Source organism: Mercenaria mercenaria, chromosome 1 (assembly GCF_021730395.1).
Source record: "Mercenaria mercenaria strain notata chromosome 1, MADL_Memer_1, whole genome shotgun sequence".
NCBI classification, from domain to species: Eukaryota; Metazoa; Mollusca; class Bivalvia; order Venerida; family Veneridae; genus Mercenaria; species Mercenaria mercenaria.
Genome location: NC_069361.1, coordinates 95,315,651 through 95,331,032, shown reverse-complemented (window position 1 = coordinate 95,331,032; position 15,382 = coordinate 95,315,651). Strand labels below are relative to the sequence as shown.

General features: G+C 35.2%; 1 protein-coding gene across 1 annotated transcript; it reads left to right on the top strand.

Moving 5' to 3' along the window:
* Positions 1–2,365: 2,365 nt before the first annotated feature.
* On the top strand, positions 2,366–7,791 carry LOC123545385 (mammalian ependymin-related protein 1-like). Its single transcript, XM_045331710.2, has 6 exons — positions 2,366–2,493; positions 3,944–3,978; positions 4,501–4,635; positions 5,827–6,010; positions 6,881–6,971; positions 7,627–7,791. The coding sequence occupies exons 1-6, from the start codon at positions 2,430–2,432 to the stop codon at positions 7,709–7,711; spliced, it is 594 nt and encodes a 197-aa protein (XP_045187645.2). The 5' UTR covers positions 2,366–2,429; the 3' UTR covers positions 7,712–7,791.
* Positions 7,792–15,382: the final 7,591 nt, after the last annotated feature.

Genomic DNA, 15,382 nt, shown 5'->3' with positions numbered 1-15,382 from the left:
CAAGGTGTCTTACGCATTATCAGCGCTTGGCAATGGTATTTGATTCTATTTTATACATTCAAGCATGCCCCTACCCCTTAATCTCCCGTTACAAAAACTTGAATGTCCGTTGTTGATATTTTTTATAACTGGATAAATATTTAAGTTTAGCAATGGGAAGAAAGTTGCGATAAATGCTGTGACGAACTTTTATAAACAATTTAATTTTTTATCATTAGTTAACACACATCTGTCTCACTGTTTAAGAAAACTACAGCCAGACAAACGATGTTGAGAACAGAGACAATTCGAGAAGTATTTATGAAACAAAAGCTCGCGCTGACAGAAAAAAGTATATTTATCTCGAATAGAAATATTTCTTCAATTGTAAAGTAAATGCGGACCTTTCGAATGTGTCTCATCAATTTGTCTGCTGAGATGGCGATCTTTCACTCAAGATTTAAGTTAATACACTTTATTTCCGACACACTGATTTCTAATTGAACGTATTGCGAAGGCCAAGCGTAGCATATTTTGTTAACATCTTTATGAAACATAGTTATTCTCGACACGTAAATTATAAAAAAAATAACATCCTCTAATATCTCCCGGAGAGTAATCAGATTTTATGTCATTCACATTTCCGTCAATTCAATAGCAGTTGATTTGAGCCGCACCATGAAAAAAAAAACATAGTGCCTTTGCAACCAGCATTCGCGCAGTCTAGTCAGGATCCATGCTGTTCTCTAACGGTTTCTCTAATTGCAATAGGCTTTGAAAGCGAACAGCATGGATCCTGGCCAGGATAAGCGGATGCGGTGGCTGGTCTGGATCCATGCTGGTCGCAAATGCACAATGTTGGTTTTCTCATGGTGAGGCTCATGTTTAAGCCCGGACAAAGACAGGAAAGACTGGCGTCATTCACGAGTTGTTTTTAGGAATAGTAAGTCTCTAGATTATAGGATGAAGGTTTATATTCAGGATTGTAATTACATTTACGCTCTACTACCCTGTAGTTAGAACTTTATGTAAATAGGGTCATTGCCAATATAAGTATCTGGAAAATATCATGAACATAAGTTGGCGGAAGTTTTTAAATGATGTACATACCATAAATAGGAGAAAACAGCATTCGAACCCTGAATATCAGGCAAATCATTGTACTAGAGGGTAATGGATATCCTAAACAAGCGTGAAAATGCCCAAGAAGGAGAAACTAAAGAAACAAATATAGATCTAATCATTATTTATACGTCCGTACTTTCACTAATACGGAAAACTCCGACTCAAGATTCGTAGCATTATAATATGAATTAAGGCACCGCCTAGCATTGGGGATTTATCTTTTATATATCCGCTTAGAAAGAAATATTCAACGCTCAAGAAAGTGAAACTTTGCTCTAAACTGTAGTTTACATTTAGTGTCATCATACCTCTTACAGCGAATATCATACTTTGCAAAATTTACGGAAGCCATGCCGGTGACGTCATTCAGCGTTCTCGCACTAGCTTTTAGAATTTTGTCTTGTTTGTTTGCACTCCACGCAGAAACTTGACGGTCTTTACACTTCCTTACTGTTTTAAAAGTGTTTTTCAGTTGCATGTACAGTTTTCATTACGAAAAAGAAGTAAAATAATCATGTTAGCGCGGTTTACGAGTTTTTATGACTGATTCGGGGTGCTCGGATGTTCATAAAAACAACCAGTCAGCGGATTTTACATAAACCGGAACCGGAAAACATTGAAAAAAATGCCTCAGTATATGCAAACAGCAAAGACGAATATCTATATACGGACGTTACCGTCTCGGGGATTTTCATCCCCGGCGCTTTGCGCCGGTGATAAATCCCCTATTATTATATTGCAAACTATTACGAGCCCATGTATGATATGACGGACTGTACAGTACAATCAAACCAATAACAGTTCTTTACATGAATAAAACAACTACTGAGCTCAAGAATGTGTTATTTGAGTGCACATATCCTTAGATAATGATTTTCCTTATTGAAACATACTCTTTAAATAAAAGGTTTTCAGCATTCTGTTTTAATATGTATTTATTATCAGATAATTAATACGTTTCTTATGTGTTCGCAGAAATTTTCTTCCCATCAGGATACGTTATTCCAGATGGGAAATCTCTTTTTGCAAGACTTTCTTAAGGGCACCGTTTACGTTAAGGTAGATGAAACTTGCAGTCGCGCGGATGTCTCCTCGTACAAGTCATGTAAGTACATGTGACGGCAGTTGTGAAAAGAAGAGAATTTGAAATGTATTATCTCTGCGTCGGCTGTTGACGTTTAACCTTGTAGCCTGACATAATTACGTTGCTAAAACATTGCCCGATAAGAGACTGTTGACTGTTTTGTCAGGTAAGAAATATAGATAAGAACATAAAAGATAAAGAACCATTTAGCCTGACATCTGCTAGCTGGTGGAACGCAAAAATGAAGATTTTCTTCTGTTTGGCCCTGGTTGTCGCCTGCTCTGCGCAGGTGCCAACACCTTGTGGTAAGTTAATTTTATAACAATTGAATCGTAAATACGTTTTTTTTTTGCATAGAAGGATAAAATGTTATATACATATGAGTTACAATACCAGTCTAAAAACGTACGCGTCTTAAAGCGGCATGCCTCCAGATCGTTCGACAACAACAATTTTTAACAATTTTTTATTTTTTTAGATATCTTGAAATAAATGCTATATTTCTTAAGAAGGCTTTAAAACTTAATTACTGACAAACTTTATGTTACGGAAACACATTCGAATTTGCTGTTTTTACTACTTTTTACGATGAAATCGAAAAGCGTTTGTCACGCTTTTACTCCAGTCTCGATTATAAATATCTATATTTTGAAGTCATTATTCACTACTTCAGCTATAGCGCTACTGGTTACGACGACGGGAAAATGTTTTTATTGTCGCGGCGGTCCGGGGTTTGATTCCCGACGCGATCATCTTTTTTTCTTGATATGGAATTTTCGAAATATTTTAGAAACAAAAAATCATATTCTAATGTTCATAATATGACCAAAACTTCAATTTGAAAGGAAGATTATTTTTGGCCAAATCTGGAGGCATGCAATGCTTATTATCTCTTAGCTACGTTTTAAGATTGACCAATGACAAACTACACATTGAGACTGGTCTTAACCTGACTCTTAAGCACTGAAGATTGTAAAGGATCTCTGATATACACAATACTAAAACATAGTTGTCATATGGTACCTTTCCAACTCTAAATTTGGTAATAGACTGTGCTATCATTTCAAGAAAGAGCGGGTTCTGTAGATCTCCCATACAACATTCTTAGCTTAAAGCTTTCAGGGGCAAGTTATTCGAAGTAATTCTGTGTAAATGTTGAGTTTTGCTCAATCCGGGGCTAGAGGGCATAGCCGGTAGTTTGCATATTCACTACCGTCCATGAACAGGTTCAATCAAACCGAGCTTGCAACATTTTCGTTTATGCCGTGTTGGGCGACCTGTGGTTTTCCATTTTTTCTATTTTAGCTATGGAAGCTGCAGTTACTTTTTCTGTCAGTGTGTATTTACAGTTTTATCTTTTTCTTCTTTTTTTTTTTTTTTTGGTTATTCATCACCTCACAATTTAAGACTTTAAGGCCAAAAGAGAGGTTCGGATAATGTTCTATACCCAGCTTTTCCCCTCCCTTCCACACAGCCCCACAAACCGATTGGCAGGTAGAACCAATTAAAATTGTTCTAATAACCTCAACAATGATATCATTAATGTATTGTTGTTTTTTTTTCTATTGCCTTTTTATTGATACATGTATCTGTCCAGTCAATTTGCTTTTTATGTAGTCGGGCAAAATATAATAATATGTATAATTATTTGTGAAAAAATATGATTGGTCGGGTTACCGTAAACATATTTTGCGCCACTAAATACAACGCAAAAACGATGATATACTCGTAAATGCATGTATTTCTTCTTTGCAGAGTCGCCTAAGCAATGGGTTGGGAGACGTTTGCGGGTAAGTAAGCTATCTCCTTCATTTACTGGCATTAGATGTATGAGCTTTCAAGCTTTTAAGTGACAAGAAAGCAATGATGGCCCTGTATCGCACATCTAACTGCGATTGAGCTCATTTATACATCTTGAGCTAATCAACCATGATCGATGTCATATAACTAGAAACATTGTGCCAAAAATTTCAGAAAGGTTGATGCTAGACAATCAGATCCAACTATCTTAATGGCTTTTGCTTTCAAATTGGTGAGCTGAAGACAGATGTAGTAGGATGTAGTAGGAAGTCAGTGTTAAAGAAGACATTGGCGAAATAGTTGATTTAGCTTATTTAGCAACCATGACCCATGATTCTGCCTTTCACTGGGTGGGGAGAGGAAAGCGTACATTGTCACATTTTTGTTATCAATTTCATATTTATTAGAATACAAACGTACGTTGCCCAACAAAAACTTTGATTATCATGCATGTGCAGCAAGAATAGAGAATGGTATGCATATTTTGTTACGTTGTATGCTTACCATTTAAGACTGACAGATACAAGCAGTATTTTGAGCTGGCAGTGCACAGTTATGACGAAGTAAACATGCGGACGGCAAGTAGAGAAGAACGCGAAGTGGGAAAGGAGCGTGATTACTTCGCTAAAATTCATCTTTATAACGAGGTAAGGTTAGAAAGTCCATTTTTCAATTAAATTTATATCTTAAAAAATAGAACATACTAATAATTTAGCATATACGTATATGAACGAATATAGATTAGTGGACAAATTTTCTTACCGACAGCTAAATTGTGTTTCCTGAGAAATTACGAAATCTTCAAGTAAAAAAAATGTGTTGTGAGCATTATTTGAAAAGCAATTATATGTACTAATCTGGGACCAGCAGTTGTGCCCTTAATTTTATTGTTTTGCGTTTTCGCAGGATGATTCCTCTTTGACCAAATTATTGTAAGTTTGGAAAGGACTGATATATTTTTGTTTAACATATGACTAGGAAAAGTTAGCAAAAGTGTTAAATGACACAGACACCAAATGTTTTACCTCGTGACACAAGCACCAGAAGTTTTACCCCGTGACACAGGCACCAGATGTTTGACTTCGTGACACAAGCATGAGGTGTGTTAACTTGTAACACAGGCATCAGGTGCTTTATTTCGAGACCGTGACAATAGATATTTTGCCTCGTGACGCAGACACATAGGTTTAACCTTATGACACAGGAACGAGATGTTTTATTTCGTAACGCAAGATGTGTTACCTCTTGACACAGGCACTAGATGTTTTATCTCGTGACACAGGCACATTATGTGTTGTCTTGTGACACAGAAACCAGGTGTGTTACTTGATCTTCATGACACAGACACAAAATGTGATATCTCGTAACACAAGCACCAGGTGTTTTTCCTCGTGAAACAGGAACCAGATGTGTTACCTCGTGATACAACTAGCGGAGTTTTACCTCGTGAAACAGGAACCAGATGTGTTACCTCGTGATACAACTAGCGGAGTTTTACCTCGTGACACAACCAAGAGATGTTTTATCTCGTGACGGAACTAGAAGATTTTTTACCTCCTGACACAACTGACAGATTTTTACCTCGTGACAAAAACTAGCAGATGTTTTACCTCGTGACACAACAAACAGATGTTTTTACCTCGTGACAAAAACTAGCAGATGTTTTACCTCGTGACACAATAAACAGATGTTTTACATTGCGACTCGTGTCAACATCTTGGTTTAATATATTCTACCACTACAATGTAAACCACTTTTGCCAAGCAATTGCCTATAACTCTTTAAAGAACGAAACTTATTCATGCTAATTCTGTAATATGTAAGTTCTATTTTTTCAGGGCTTGGAGTATGCACTAAATCTGAGAACTATGCAATGTAATGTGACTAAATTAAGCCATCCTTTCCGCCGTGTCGGGGTACCGCCAGATGCTCGTTTCCTCTTTGAAGGAGATTATGGAGCCGCCGGAATTCCGTCAGAACATTTAACCGCAGCGACATTTGGTGGAAAATTTGAAGATGGAGGTAAACATTTTTCCAAAGTTATTTATCCGAAGTTTTTATTTTGCAAACAACTCATGGCGCTGTTTTACCAGCTTATAAATCAGATGTGAAGTGATATATGGATCAAAGCGAAGCTTATATACGTATATTAATTGCATTTCTGGTCTGATTGCCAGTATTGACATATGTGTAATAAAGTATTTGTTATATTAAACACAGTGAATACAGATAAACTTATAATGAGTTTCAGTTGTATTTATTAGAGGAAAATACATGTAATTGAAACTACTTTCCATACAATATATTCTTGTCAAACTGTTTCATAGACCGGGCGAATTCAAATCGAATAAAGACGAAAATATACTGGTTATTATTATGACAAGTAACAGAAAAGTAACCACTTGCATTGCTTAAGCTCTTGCATAAAAATGTCATATTGCACATAAAATTAGGAACATGTTAGCTCTCTTAGGAAACGAAAGAAGTTGCTTTATGATAACATCAAATTCATTTTGGATGAAAAGGCGGGAAATTCTTAATGCACGTAATAACGGGCCTGCTAGAATATGCATATGACGTTTAAGGGGCTCACAGATTTTTATACTGCATAATACACATGATACTTGTGATCGATCGGAAAGCGCTTCAACGAGTGAACACCAGATGCAATTTTTTCAGAAGTGGTACAGCCACGAATAGAAATTTAAAAACTGGTGTTCACGAGTTGAATGTAGTATGACCGTACACTAACACACTTTTACTTTTCAATCATTAAAATGTTGCCAGTTTTCTTACTAAAGATAATGAAAAAGTATATTTGATATTTTTTCTTTGAAAATAAGATATATTTCACTCTAATGTCCCAAACTTATCTAATACATTATTTTTAAGCTGAGTATCTGGTAACAGTTGCGGAACCGGACTGTATACCACTGGACTTTGACGTTCGAAGCAATACTACAACTGAGCACTACCAGGAAAGGTTTAGTAAAGTTCATTATTTTTACATAGTAGTTTGTCTCCATTATTAATATGTAAAATTGGAACCTGTACCAGCTTGGTCTAGCTTGGTGATAATCTTTAGACTCGTGTACCAGTGCCAACTTGCTTTCCGCATGTACACAACAAACTTCTCGTCCTGATTTGGATATAGAGCACGAATGAATCGAACGTTGAACTGGCAACCTCTACATTAGCAGTTTGTGCTATCTTAGTTCAACAAACTTAAGAGTCAGCTCGTATAATAAGATGAGCCGTGCCATGAGAAAACCAACATAGTCTGGTCAGGATCCATGCAGTTCGCTTTCAAAGACTATTGTAATTAGAGAAGCCATTAGCGCAGGCTGGTCTGGATCCATGCTGGTCGCAAAGGCACTATGTTGGTTTTCCCATGGCACGGCTCAGATGTTGTTAGGATAAATCTTTATGCCATTAAGTGTGCCTCTTTAAAACAAATACAGAAATTCATCGTCTATTAAGATATCTGATTTTCCTTATCAAATGTCGCATAAAAGTTACATTGCTTAAAAGTATTATTTCTCAACTGATTAAAAAACTTCAGGGAGCATAAACTGGATTAAAGGGCCTAACCAGTTTAGAACATAGATGTTTGTACAGATTATGTTTTACCTTTTCAGGTATTATGACTTGACATTGGGAATTAGTGACCCGACAGTATTTATTCCTCCGAAGCAATGTATGGTGATACCTGTTCCTCCATAAACGTTTAAATTTGTCGTAAATAAAGCATAGAGTTTACCATGTATTCTTATTTGACAGAAATAAAATACTATGGGGGCGTGGGCAGTATTGCTTTTCCATTACTGTTCATGAACAGACTCAATCAAACCGAGTCTGCAATTTTCACTGTTTGCCTTGTTCTCGGTGCTTCCGAGGGATCTACTTTTCAGATTTTATTTAAGTTCGGGGTATTTCATCTGTTAACTTCAATGCAGAAACTATGTGTATATGACAATGTGGAAACTTGTACAATCTCAATTTCACGCTTTTAAAGTAGTATATGTAACTTGTATTATCAAAAGTAAGTTCAGAAAACACAAAGCTACCTCGTTTGTCAGTGTAAAATATGAGTGAACATACTTTTACTAGTTAAATCAATTTATTTTATGTTTTCCAGTGAATTATAGAGTTTTCTCAGTGAAATAAAAGTGATAATCCACAGTTTTGAAACAGTAGATTATCATTTCTATTTTCACTGTTTTTGCCGAACTAGTTCCGGTCCTCCGTCGCGATTGAAGTCAAATTGTATATCGAGCGTTATGAATACCGGGGACCATAATGATGATGACGTCGTTAAAATGACGTCATTTGCGTTAGGTTTTCTGTTGATCTTTCGCGCGATTTTCGACATTTTATAAATTACGCGACAAAAGTATAGTTTTACACATGAAATAAAAAGAAAATTTGTTTGTGTCAGTGAAATATTAATTTTATTTCACTCGTGAGCACCAAAAAAAGTCATTTTCACTCGTGGCTACGCCACTCGTGTAAATATCAGTTTTTGATGCTCACTTGTAAAATAAAATTGATATTTCACTGAAACAAACAAATATCTTCTATATTGTTTGAAACAAGACATGGTTCCATTGAAAACATTTATGAACGCGAATGTGTCAGACACAATGGTTGAATTCTTTTATGGCAATTTACTAGTACATTTTCGACTAGCTGCATGTTTCTACCATGTTGTGCGGTGTATTGTTTTTAGTACTGTTTTCTTGATATTTATTTGTATTGTTGATAAAAGCAGCCCTGTCTAGGCGCTCAAAATGCATAAGACCATAAGATCCTTTCACTGGTTGTAGATGCAGATAGGAATATCCGGCCTCGAGGGTAACTGTTTAAGGCGGTAAAGAGGCTCTGCACTTTATTCACAAAAATCAAATGGCCAGCATATTCATTTATTCAATGTAGACTAAAAATAGGAAATCCAAAGTGTAAGCTATGTTGAGCAGCACGGGAAGCAATTGTATCCAAATAATCGTGTTTAATGGTTAGTTTGAATACGAAAATATGAGAGGATATATTTCTCCACTGTCAAGAAAAAAATATTTGCATATCTTACATTTCCAGTTCAAAGAGAGCACTGATCGTATGGAAATGGACATGTATGTAAATGTGAAGTTTCATGCAGTGCCGAAAAGGCCGTTTCAGTTTATATAACTTAAATGGGCATTCTTTCCCGTCGAATAAGCAGAGCTAATTTCATCAACTCGAGTATAAGAAAATGAAGTGTCAGTTTAATCTGGACAATCCTTCGAAGCAAATAAAGTCAGAAAGTTTGGCATAAGCAAAGAGTTTGATTCTAGATAGTAGAACATGCAAAACATATATTTCAATATGATCAAAGGGACCCCATTATATAAACGCCCCTCAAAATGTAGATAGTAAATATGACGCGTCTCTGAATTATAACATAGGAAAATGAGAATTCACCTGAAGGGAGATAAGCAACACATTACACGAACACGATAACGAGCTAGCATTAAACACTATGAGTGATATATAAACATGACACGCAGATTTAATTTTGCATACAAAACAGAGAACAAAAAACACACACACTAGCTTCTTTAGAATTTAAGCGAAAGATCGACAGATTCCCATGTACACGTGGCAATATATCATTCAGTTTCAATTAGAGCGGATCTGTTGAATACCTTATCAATTTGTCTGTCTCTGATGTCAATTACTGTCCTGCAGTCTTATTTAGTGATTTCCATTTGTCAAGCAGATAGTTGTTTAACACTTTGTTATAAGGCATAATCATGCAGCATAATAGTGCATAATATTTATAATTTTCAGGTTGATTTTACAGTTCATTATATGATTTTCATACCTGTGATAATAAAGTCTGCAGTAGTCTTAAAAAGTAAACAATATACTGTTCATTCCTTGTCAGATAGAAGTAATTTTAGCATGTTATTCGTATTTGACTATATATCGCATTAAATGTAGACAAAAGTAAAGTATACTGGTTGGGAACCCGTTTCCGGACAGGACCATTTTCCGGACACATGTAATATCCGCTTTATATCGTTGTTATACATATAATTGTTTCATCTTGATCATTTAGATGTTTGTTCTTCATGTCTACAACAAATCACTATATTACAAAGCTGTATAATGTTAGGGTTTATGATGATAACGCACCTGTGTTTAGAAAACAACTTTTTGTCTTAACGGGGCATGAAGATAGCATTGCGCATGCGCAGTAGTTCACACTTGCCGAAGTATCAAGTGGGGAAGAAATTATTTAACTACATATTGATTGTCTGCTGATAACATTTGTGCTAAATTCAATTTCACGGTCAAAGTTACATAAAATGCAGGGCTGTTGATTTTGCATTAATTTTATTCTATATCTATTGGAATTATCAAGAATTCGTGTAAGACAAATTCGACCTTTTATAGTCAACCTCGGTTTGCTTTCGTAGCTGCTATTGAATGTCGTGTTATGTTTCATGTGCATTTTTGAGGAGATGAATGATAAAGAAATGTGTGAAAATAGTTTAATACTTATTTCGATATCAAATTAACAGCATAACATCGTCAAAGTATTTGTCCGGCAACTGGTTTACTTTACTGGGAAAATAACCGAGGCCCCATGGAACCCATATTTTATGTCACAACGCGATGCTGATTACAACATCGGATGCGGAAGGAGCTAAGGTTTGTGCAGTGTCGGTTTCATTTATGTCAAATATTTATTTTAGGGAATGATGGAGCTGAAATATGAAAATGTGTTCGGAAAATGGCTCCCAACCAGAACGCTTAGAAATTCAGTATGCAGAAATTCGTAATATTTCAAGAAGAAAAGTACACACTGAGGAAATTAGTAAGATAGATATCTGGGGTCTGGAAACTTATGAGATTTACTTGTGCATGGAACTCACCCTTGCCGAATACGAACATGGTATTGCTTCCACCTCAGTTAACTGATCTGATTATTTTTGAAAAAAAAATGTATCTAAATTGAATAATTGAAACATATGGAACAGAATACATCAAGCATAATTATTATAAATGTAAACACAATCAGACTCAGGAATAACACTAAAGGCGCAAACTGACTAAGATCAGGAACGAATCTGGACACTTTAGTGCTCATCCGAATATTCTTTGTTTTATAACATTATTTGTGGTACCTGTAGAATATAATGAAACAAAACAATAAAACTAAACAAAGGAAGGCATATAACGTTAAATGTTTCCTAACGGAAACAAATGATACCAATTGTGTTTAACAGGCCTATTGTCAACTGCACACTATGGTATTTACTGTTGTTCAATGTCTCCTAATTGTCCTCACGATGAATTACTCTAACTTGAACATTAAGAATGATGCAATATGTCGTAGGAGTAATTGGTTTTAAGAAAAATGCATCACGGATATAGCAACAGTCTTTATACATGTCGTAGGAGTAATTGGTTTTAAGAACAAGAGCTGTCGGAGGACAGCAACGCTCGACTATTCAACAGCCTTGTCAATTGAATGAATACAAAAGTTGAAAAAGGGGCATAATTTTGTAAAATGCAAAGTAGAGGTATTGAACCTCTGTACTGCATGTCATATCATGACAGTGAACAAGAGTGTGAAGTTTCAATCCTTTCCAATTTGTGGATACTGAGATACCAGCTTACATACAAAAACTTAACAAAAAACTGCTAAGTCAAAGGGGCATAATTTTGTAAAAATGCCAAGTAGAGTTATGGGACTTTCACAGTGCATGTTAGATCATGACAGTGAACAAGTGTGTGAAGTTTCAATCCATTCTAATCAGTGGATACTGAGATATCAGATTACATACAAAAATTTAACCAAAAACTGCTAAGTCGAAAAAGGGGCATAATTTTGAAAAAAAGAGAGTAGAGTTATGGGACTTGCTTAGTGCATGTCAGATCATGATAGTGAACAAGTATGTGAAGTTTCAATCCATTCCCATTAGTAAGTACTGAGATACCAGCTTACATACAAAACCTTAACCAAAAATTTCTAAGTCGAAAAAGGGGCATAATTTTGTAAAAAAGCAAAATAGAGTTATTGAACCTGTGCAATGTAGATCAGTTCATCACAGTGAATAAGTGTGTGAAGTTTCAATCCATTCCCACAAGTGGTTACTGAGTTACCAGCTTACATACAAAACCTTAACCAAAAATTTCTAAGTCGAAAAAGGGGCATAATTTTGTAAAAAAGCAAAATAGAGTTATGGAAACTGTGCAATGTAGATCAGTTCATCACAGTGAATAAGTGTGTGAAGTTTCAATCCATTCCCACAAGTGGTTACTGAGTTACCAGCTTACATACAAAACCTTAACCAAAAATTTCTAAGTCGAAAAAGGGGCATAATTTTGTAAAAAAGCAAAATAGAGTTATGGAACCTGTGCAATGTAAGTCAGTTTGTCACAGTGAATAAGTGTGTGAAGTTTCAATCCATTCCCACAAGTGGTTACTGAGATACCAGCTTACATACAAAACCTTAACCAAAATCGGGACGCGGACGCGGACGCCGACGCCGACGCCGTAGCATGGGCGAGTGCAATAGCTCACTATTCTATGAATAGTCGAGCTAAAAATGCATCACGGATATAGCAACAGTCTTTATACATGTCGTAGGAGTAATTGGTTTTAAGAAAAATGCATCACGGATATAGCAACAGTCTTTATACATGTAAATCTGACTTTTGAGGTCCAGCTATTCGTTTTAAGTCATTATTGTAGGACATGGCAACTGAAAGAAAATATAGCAAAAACAGCAGTTGTGATTTTCAGAAGAGGCTTTACATTACTAAACGTTTAATCTATGTTTTTATTACGAAGGTGAATCAATTGAACTCATATCTAGGAATTTTATTTACATGTGGTGGTTCCGTAAGTACAACACAAAGTACTTTAGCTGGTCAAGCATGGACAGCCGTCTTTAAGATGAACAAATACTTCTTCAAGATTGCATATATACCGCCTAAACATAAGCTGATTTATTTTAAAAGTAAGTAATGCCAATTTTAGCTAGTGCAGTTCATTTTTTTTTTTTTTTTTTTTTTTTTGTTTTTGCAAACGATTTGTCTTTAGAAACTGTGCGTTTACAATTTTGTAGAAATAAAAACTTTCAGGTATGAAAAACAACACAAAACGATTTTGTATTTGGCGAATAAGACGGAACATCTGTGAACGTCAAACATTGTTTTAAAATTATTAAATATTAGTTAAAGATTCTACACACAACAGAAAACAAAAATATCAGTATGGTATAGAATTTGTTAAAAGCGGATTTTGAAAGTGATCAACAGAATTTGTTTGGTGATATATGGTAAAGAACTGTGTACGCTTGCATTTTACGAAGCGTGGTTTGAATAAAATGTTAGTGATGCTGAAACATTTTTATATTTAGATAAACAAAGATACACAGATCAATTTATTCAACATTGGCATAGGTGGTTAGATGATACTTTTAAAACTATTGCTTCTTTCAATATGACTTTTCAGTAACTGAATTTTGTCAAGCGATAGCTAGGTTGTGAGTTTCTCCGCACAGGTTAAAGACAGAGTCAGGGAAATAGATAAGACCAATGTTTCATTTCTAATGCGTTAGAAGACGAATTTCATTTTGTAACAATTTATACCGTCTTACTTTTGAAAATGGCCGCACATGATGAGGTTTCTACATCTGACCAAGTCTGAAAAATAGAATTGTGATTAGGAAGTCGGGAATGTGTGTTCACTATGCATTAACTGTTAAAATGAATATCTGTTTCGACGTTAGTGAATACAAATCATGATCAACAATTAGGTTAAGTTTGCCGTCTTATCGGTAAAATTTTTCCCCTTGAAAACGCCTGACTGGGCAATATCGATTTTTTATCTTGTTGAAATTTTCCAACAGAAACAAAGAAGGAATTTTTTTTTGAACAAATATTGTTTTCATTAGAATGAACGCACAATATTTATTATCCTATTGAAGTGTTCGTCATTCTTTTCTCTTTACAAAGATATAAAATTTATTTATTTAAAACGAAGAATTAATGCTTCTATTGGCGATTAAAAAACACCACTATCAGTCTCCTTTTACGGCATACAGTTGCTGAATAAAATAAGTAAAAGCCTGTGATACATATCTTATTCTTTTCTCTGTAGTCACTTTTATTATCCTATTGAAGTATTCTACTGACGATAAAATTTTATATATGTGTTTATGCGGCATATTTAAGTTACATATATTATATATTTTGTTGATATAGAAATATTCTCCTGCTAAAAAAAACTTAGTCACATTGTTTTAGATATATGTTATTGTTTTTTGTTTTGTTTTTTTTTGTCTTTAAAAACATTTAGTCATGCATCCGTTTAAGATTAATTATGAGAATAGCCCACACCTTAACCTTTTGAGTTCGTTTTCGACAAAGATCGACTATAGTTTGGAGTACTATTCCAATCTAGTAAACTAGTTATTCTTCTAGCCTCTTATCAAAATTATATAAAGATAAATATGTATATCCTTTCCGTTACCGTAACGTAGTAAAATGTAATAGCGTCTGATGGCCCCTTCACGCTTCCGTAGAATCAACATTTATTACACGAAATTCATTTTGAAAATATTTCTGAAATGTCTATGTCTGCAGCTCTCAAATACGGAAATATCTTAAACCCGAGGCATATAATGACACTTTCAGACAGCATCAAAAAGGACCTTTTGAACGATTTGACGAAGTTCCAAAAATCTCCATATACCCTTGCTCCGTTACGGACCCCTGTGGGATTTGTCTTTATTCCGAGTTCAAATATTTTTTCGAAGATGAAAAGCTAAAGCCCATGTATTATCAAATCGTTATAAAGTGTGATTAGCAGAAAAAAGTCCACGCGCATACATTTAGACGGGGTGGCCCCTGCGCGTTACCCCTGACTATTAACCAATGCAAATGTGACTTTCGTTTTCAAGATTAGCCTGTTTATTTACTTCCGGAAAAAGTTGAAGGTCGTCTGACGTCATTTTCTGTGTTGTCAAAAACATACGTATGCCTGGTGAGATTGCATAAAAATGTGCAGGTAGTCCTAAGGATATGCAAGTTTCACTGTTTAGTGTTCGTTATATATGTATTTGACTGCTGTTCTTACTGGCTTGTTAGCCTAATGGATTTAACACAAAAAATGAGATAAAAACGTATATACAGTTTGACGAAAACATTCATTTTATGGAGACTTACCATACACCCTCTTTACTCAAGGAAAACCTGTTTATGATGAAAATATTTGAGTGAACACCATTTACCAAGCCTAATCCGGCCCCTGTTGTTTCAATGCAATGGAAAACTGATTAATGTATGTAACCTGCAATACAGGGTAACACTGCTATGTTTTGTACAGACTTAAAGATG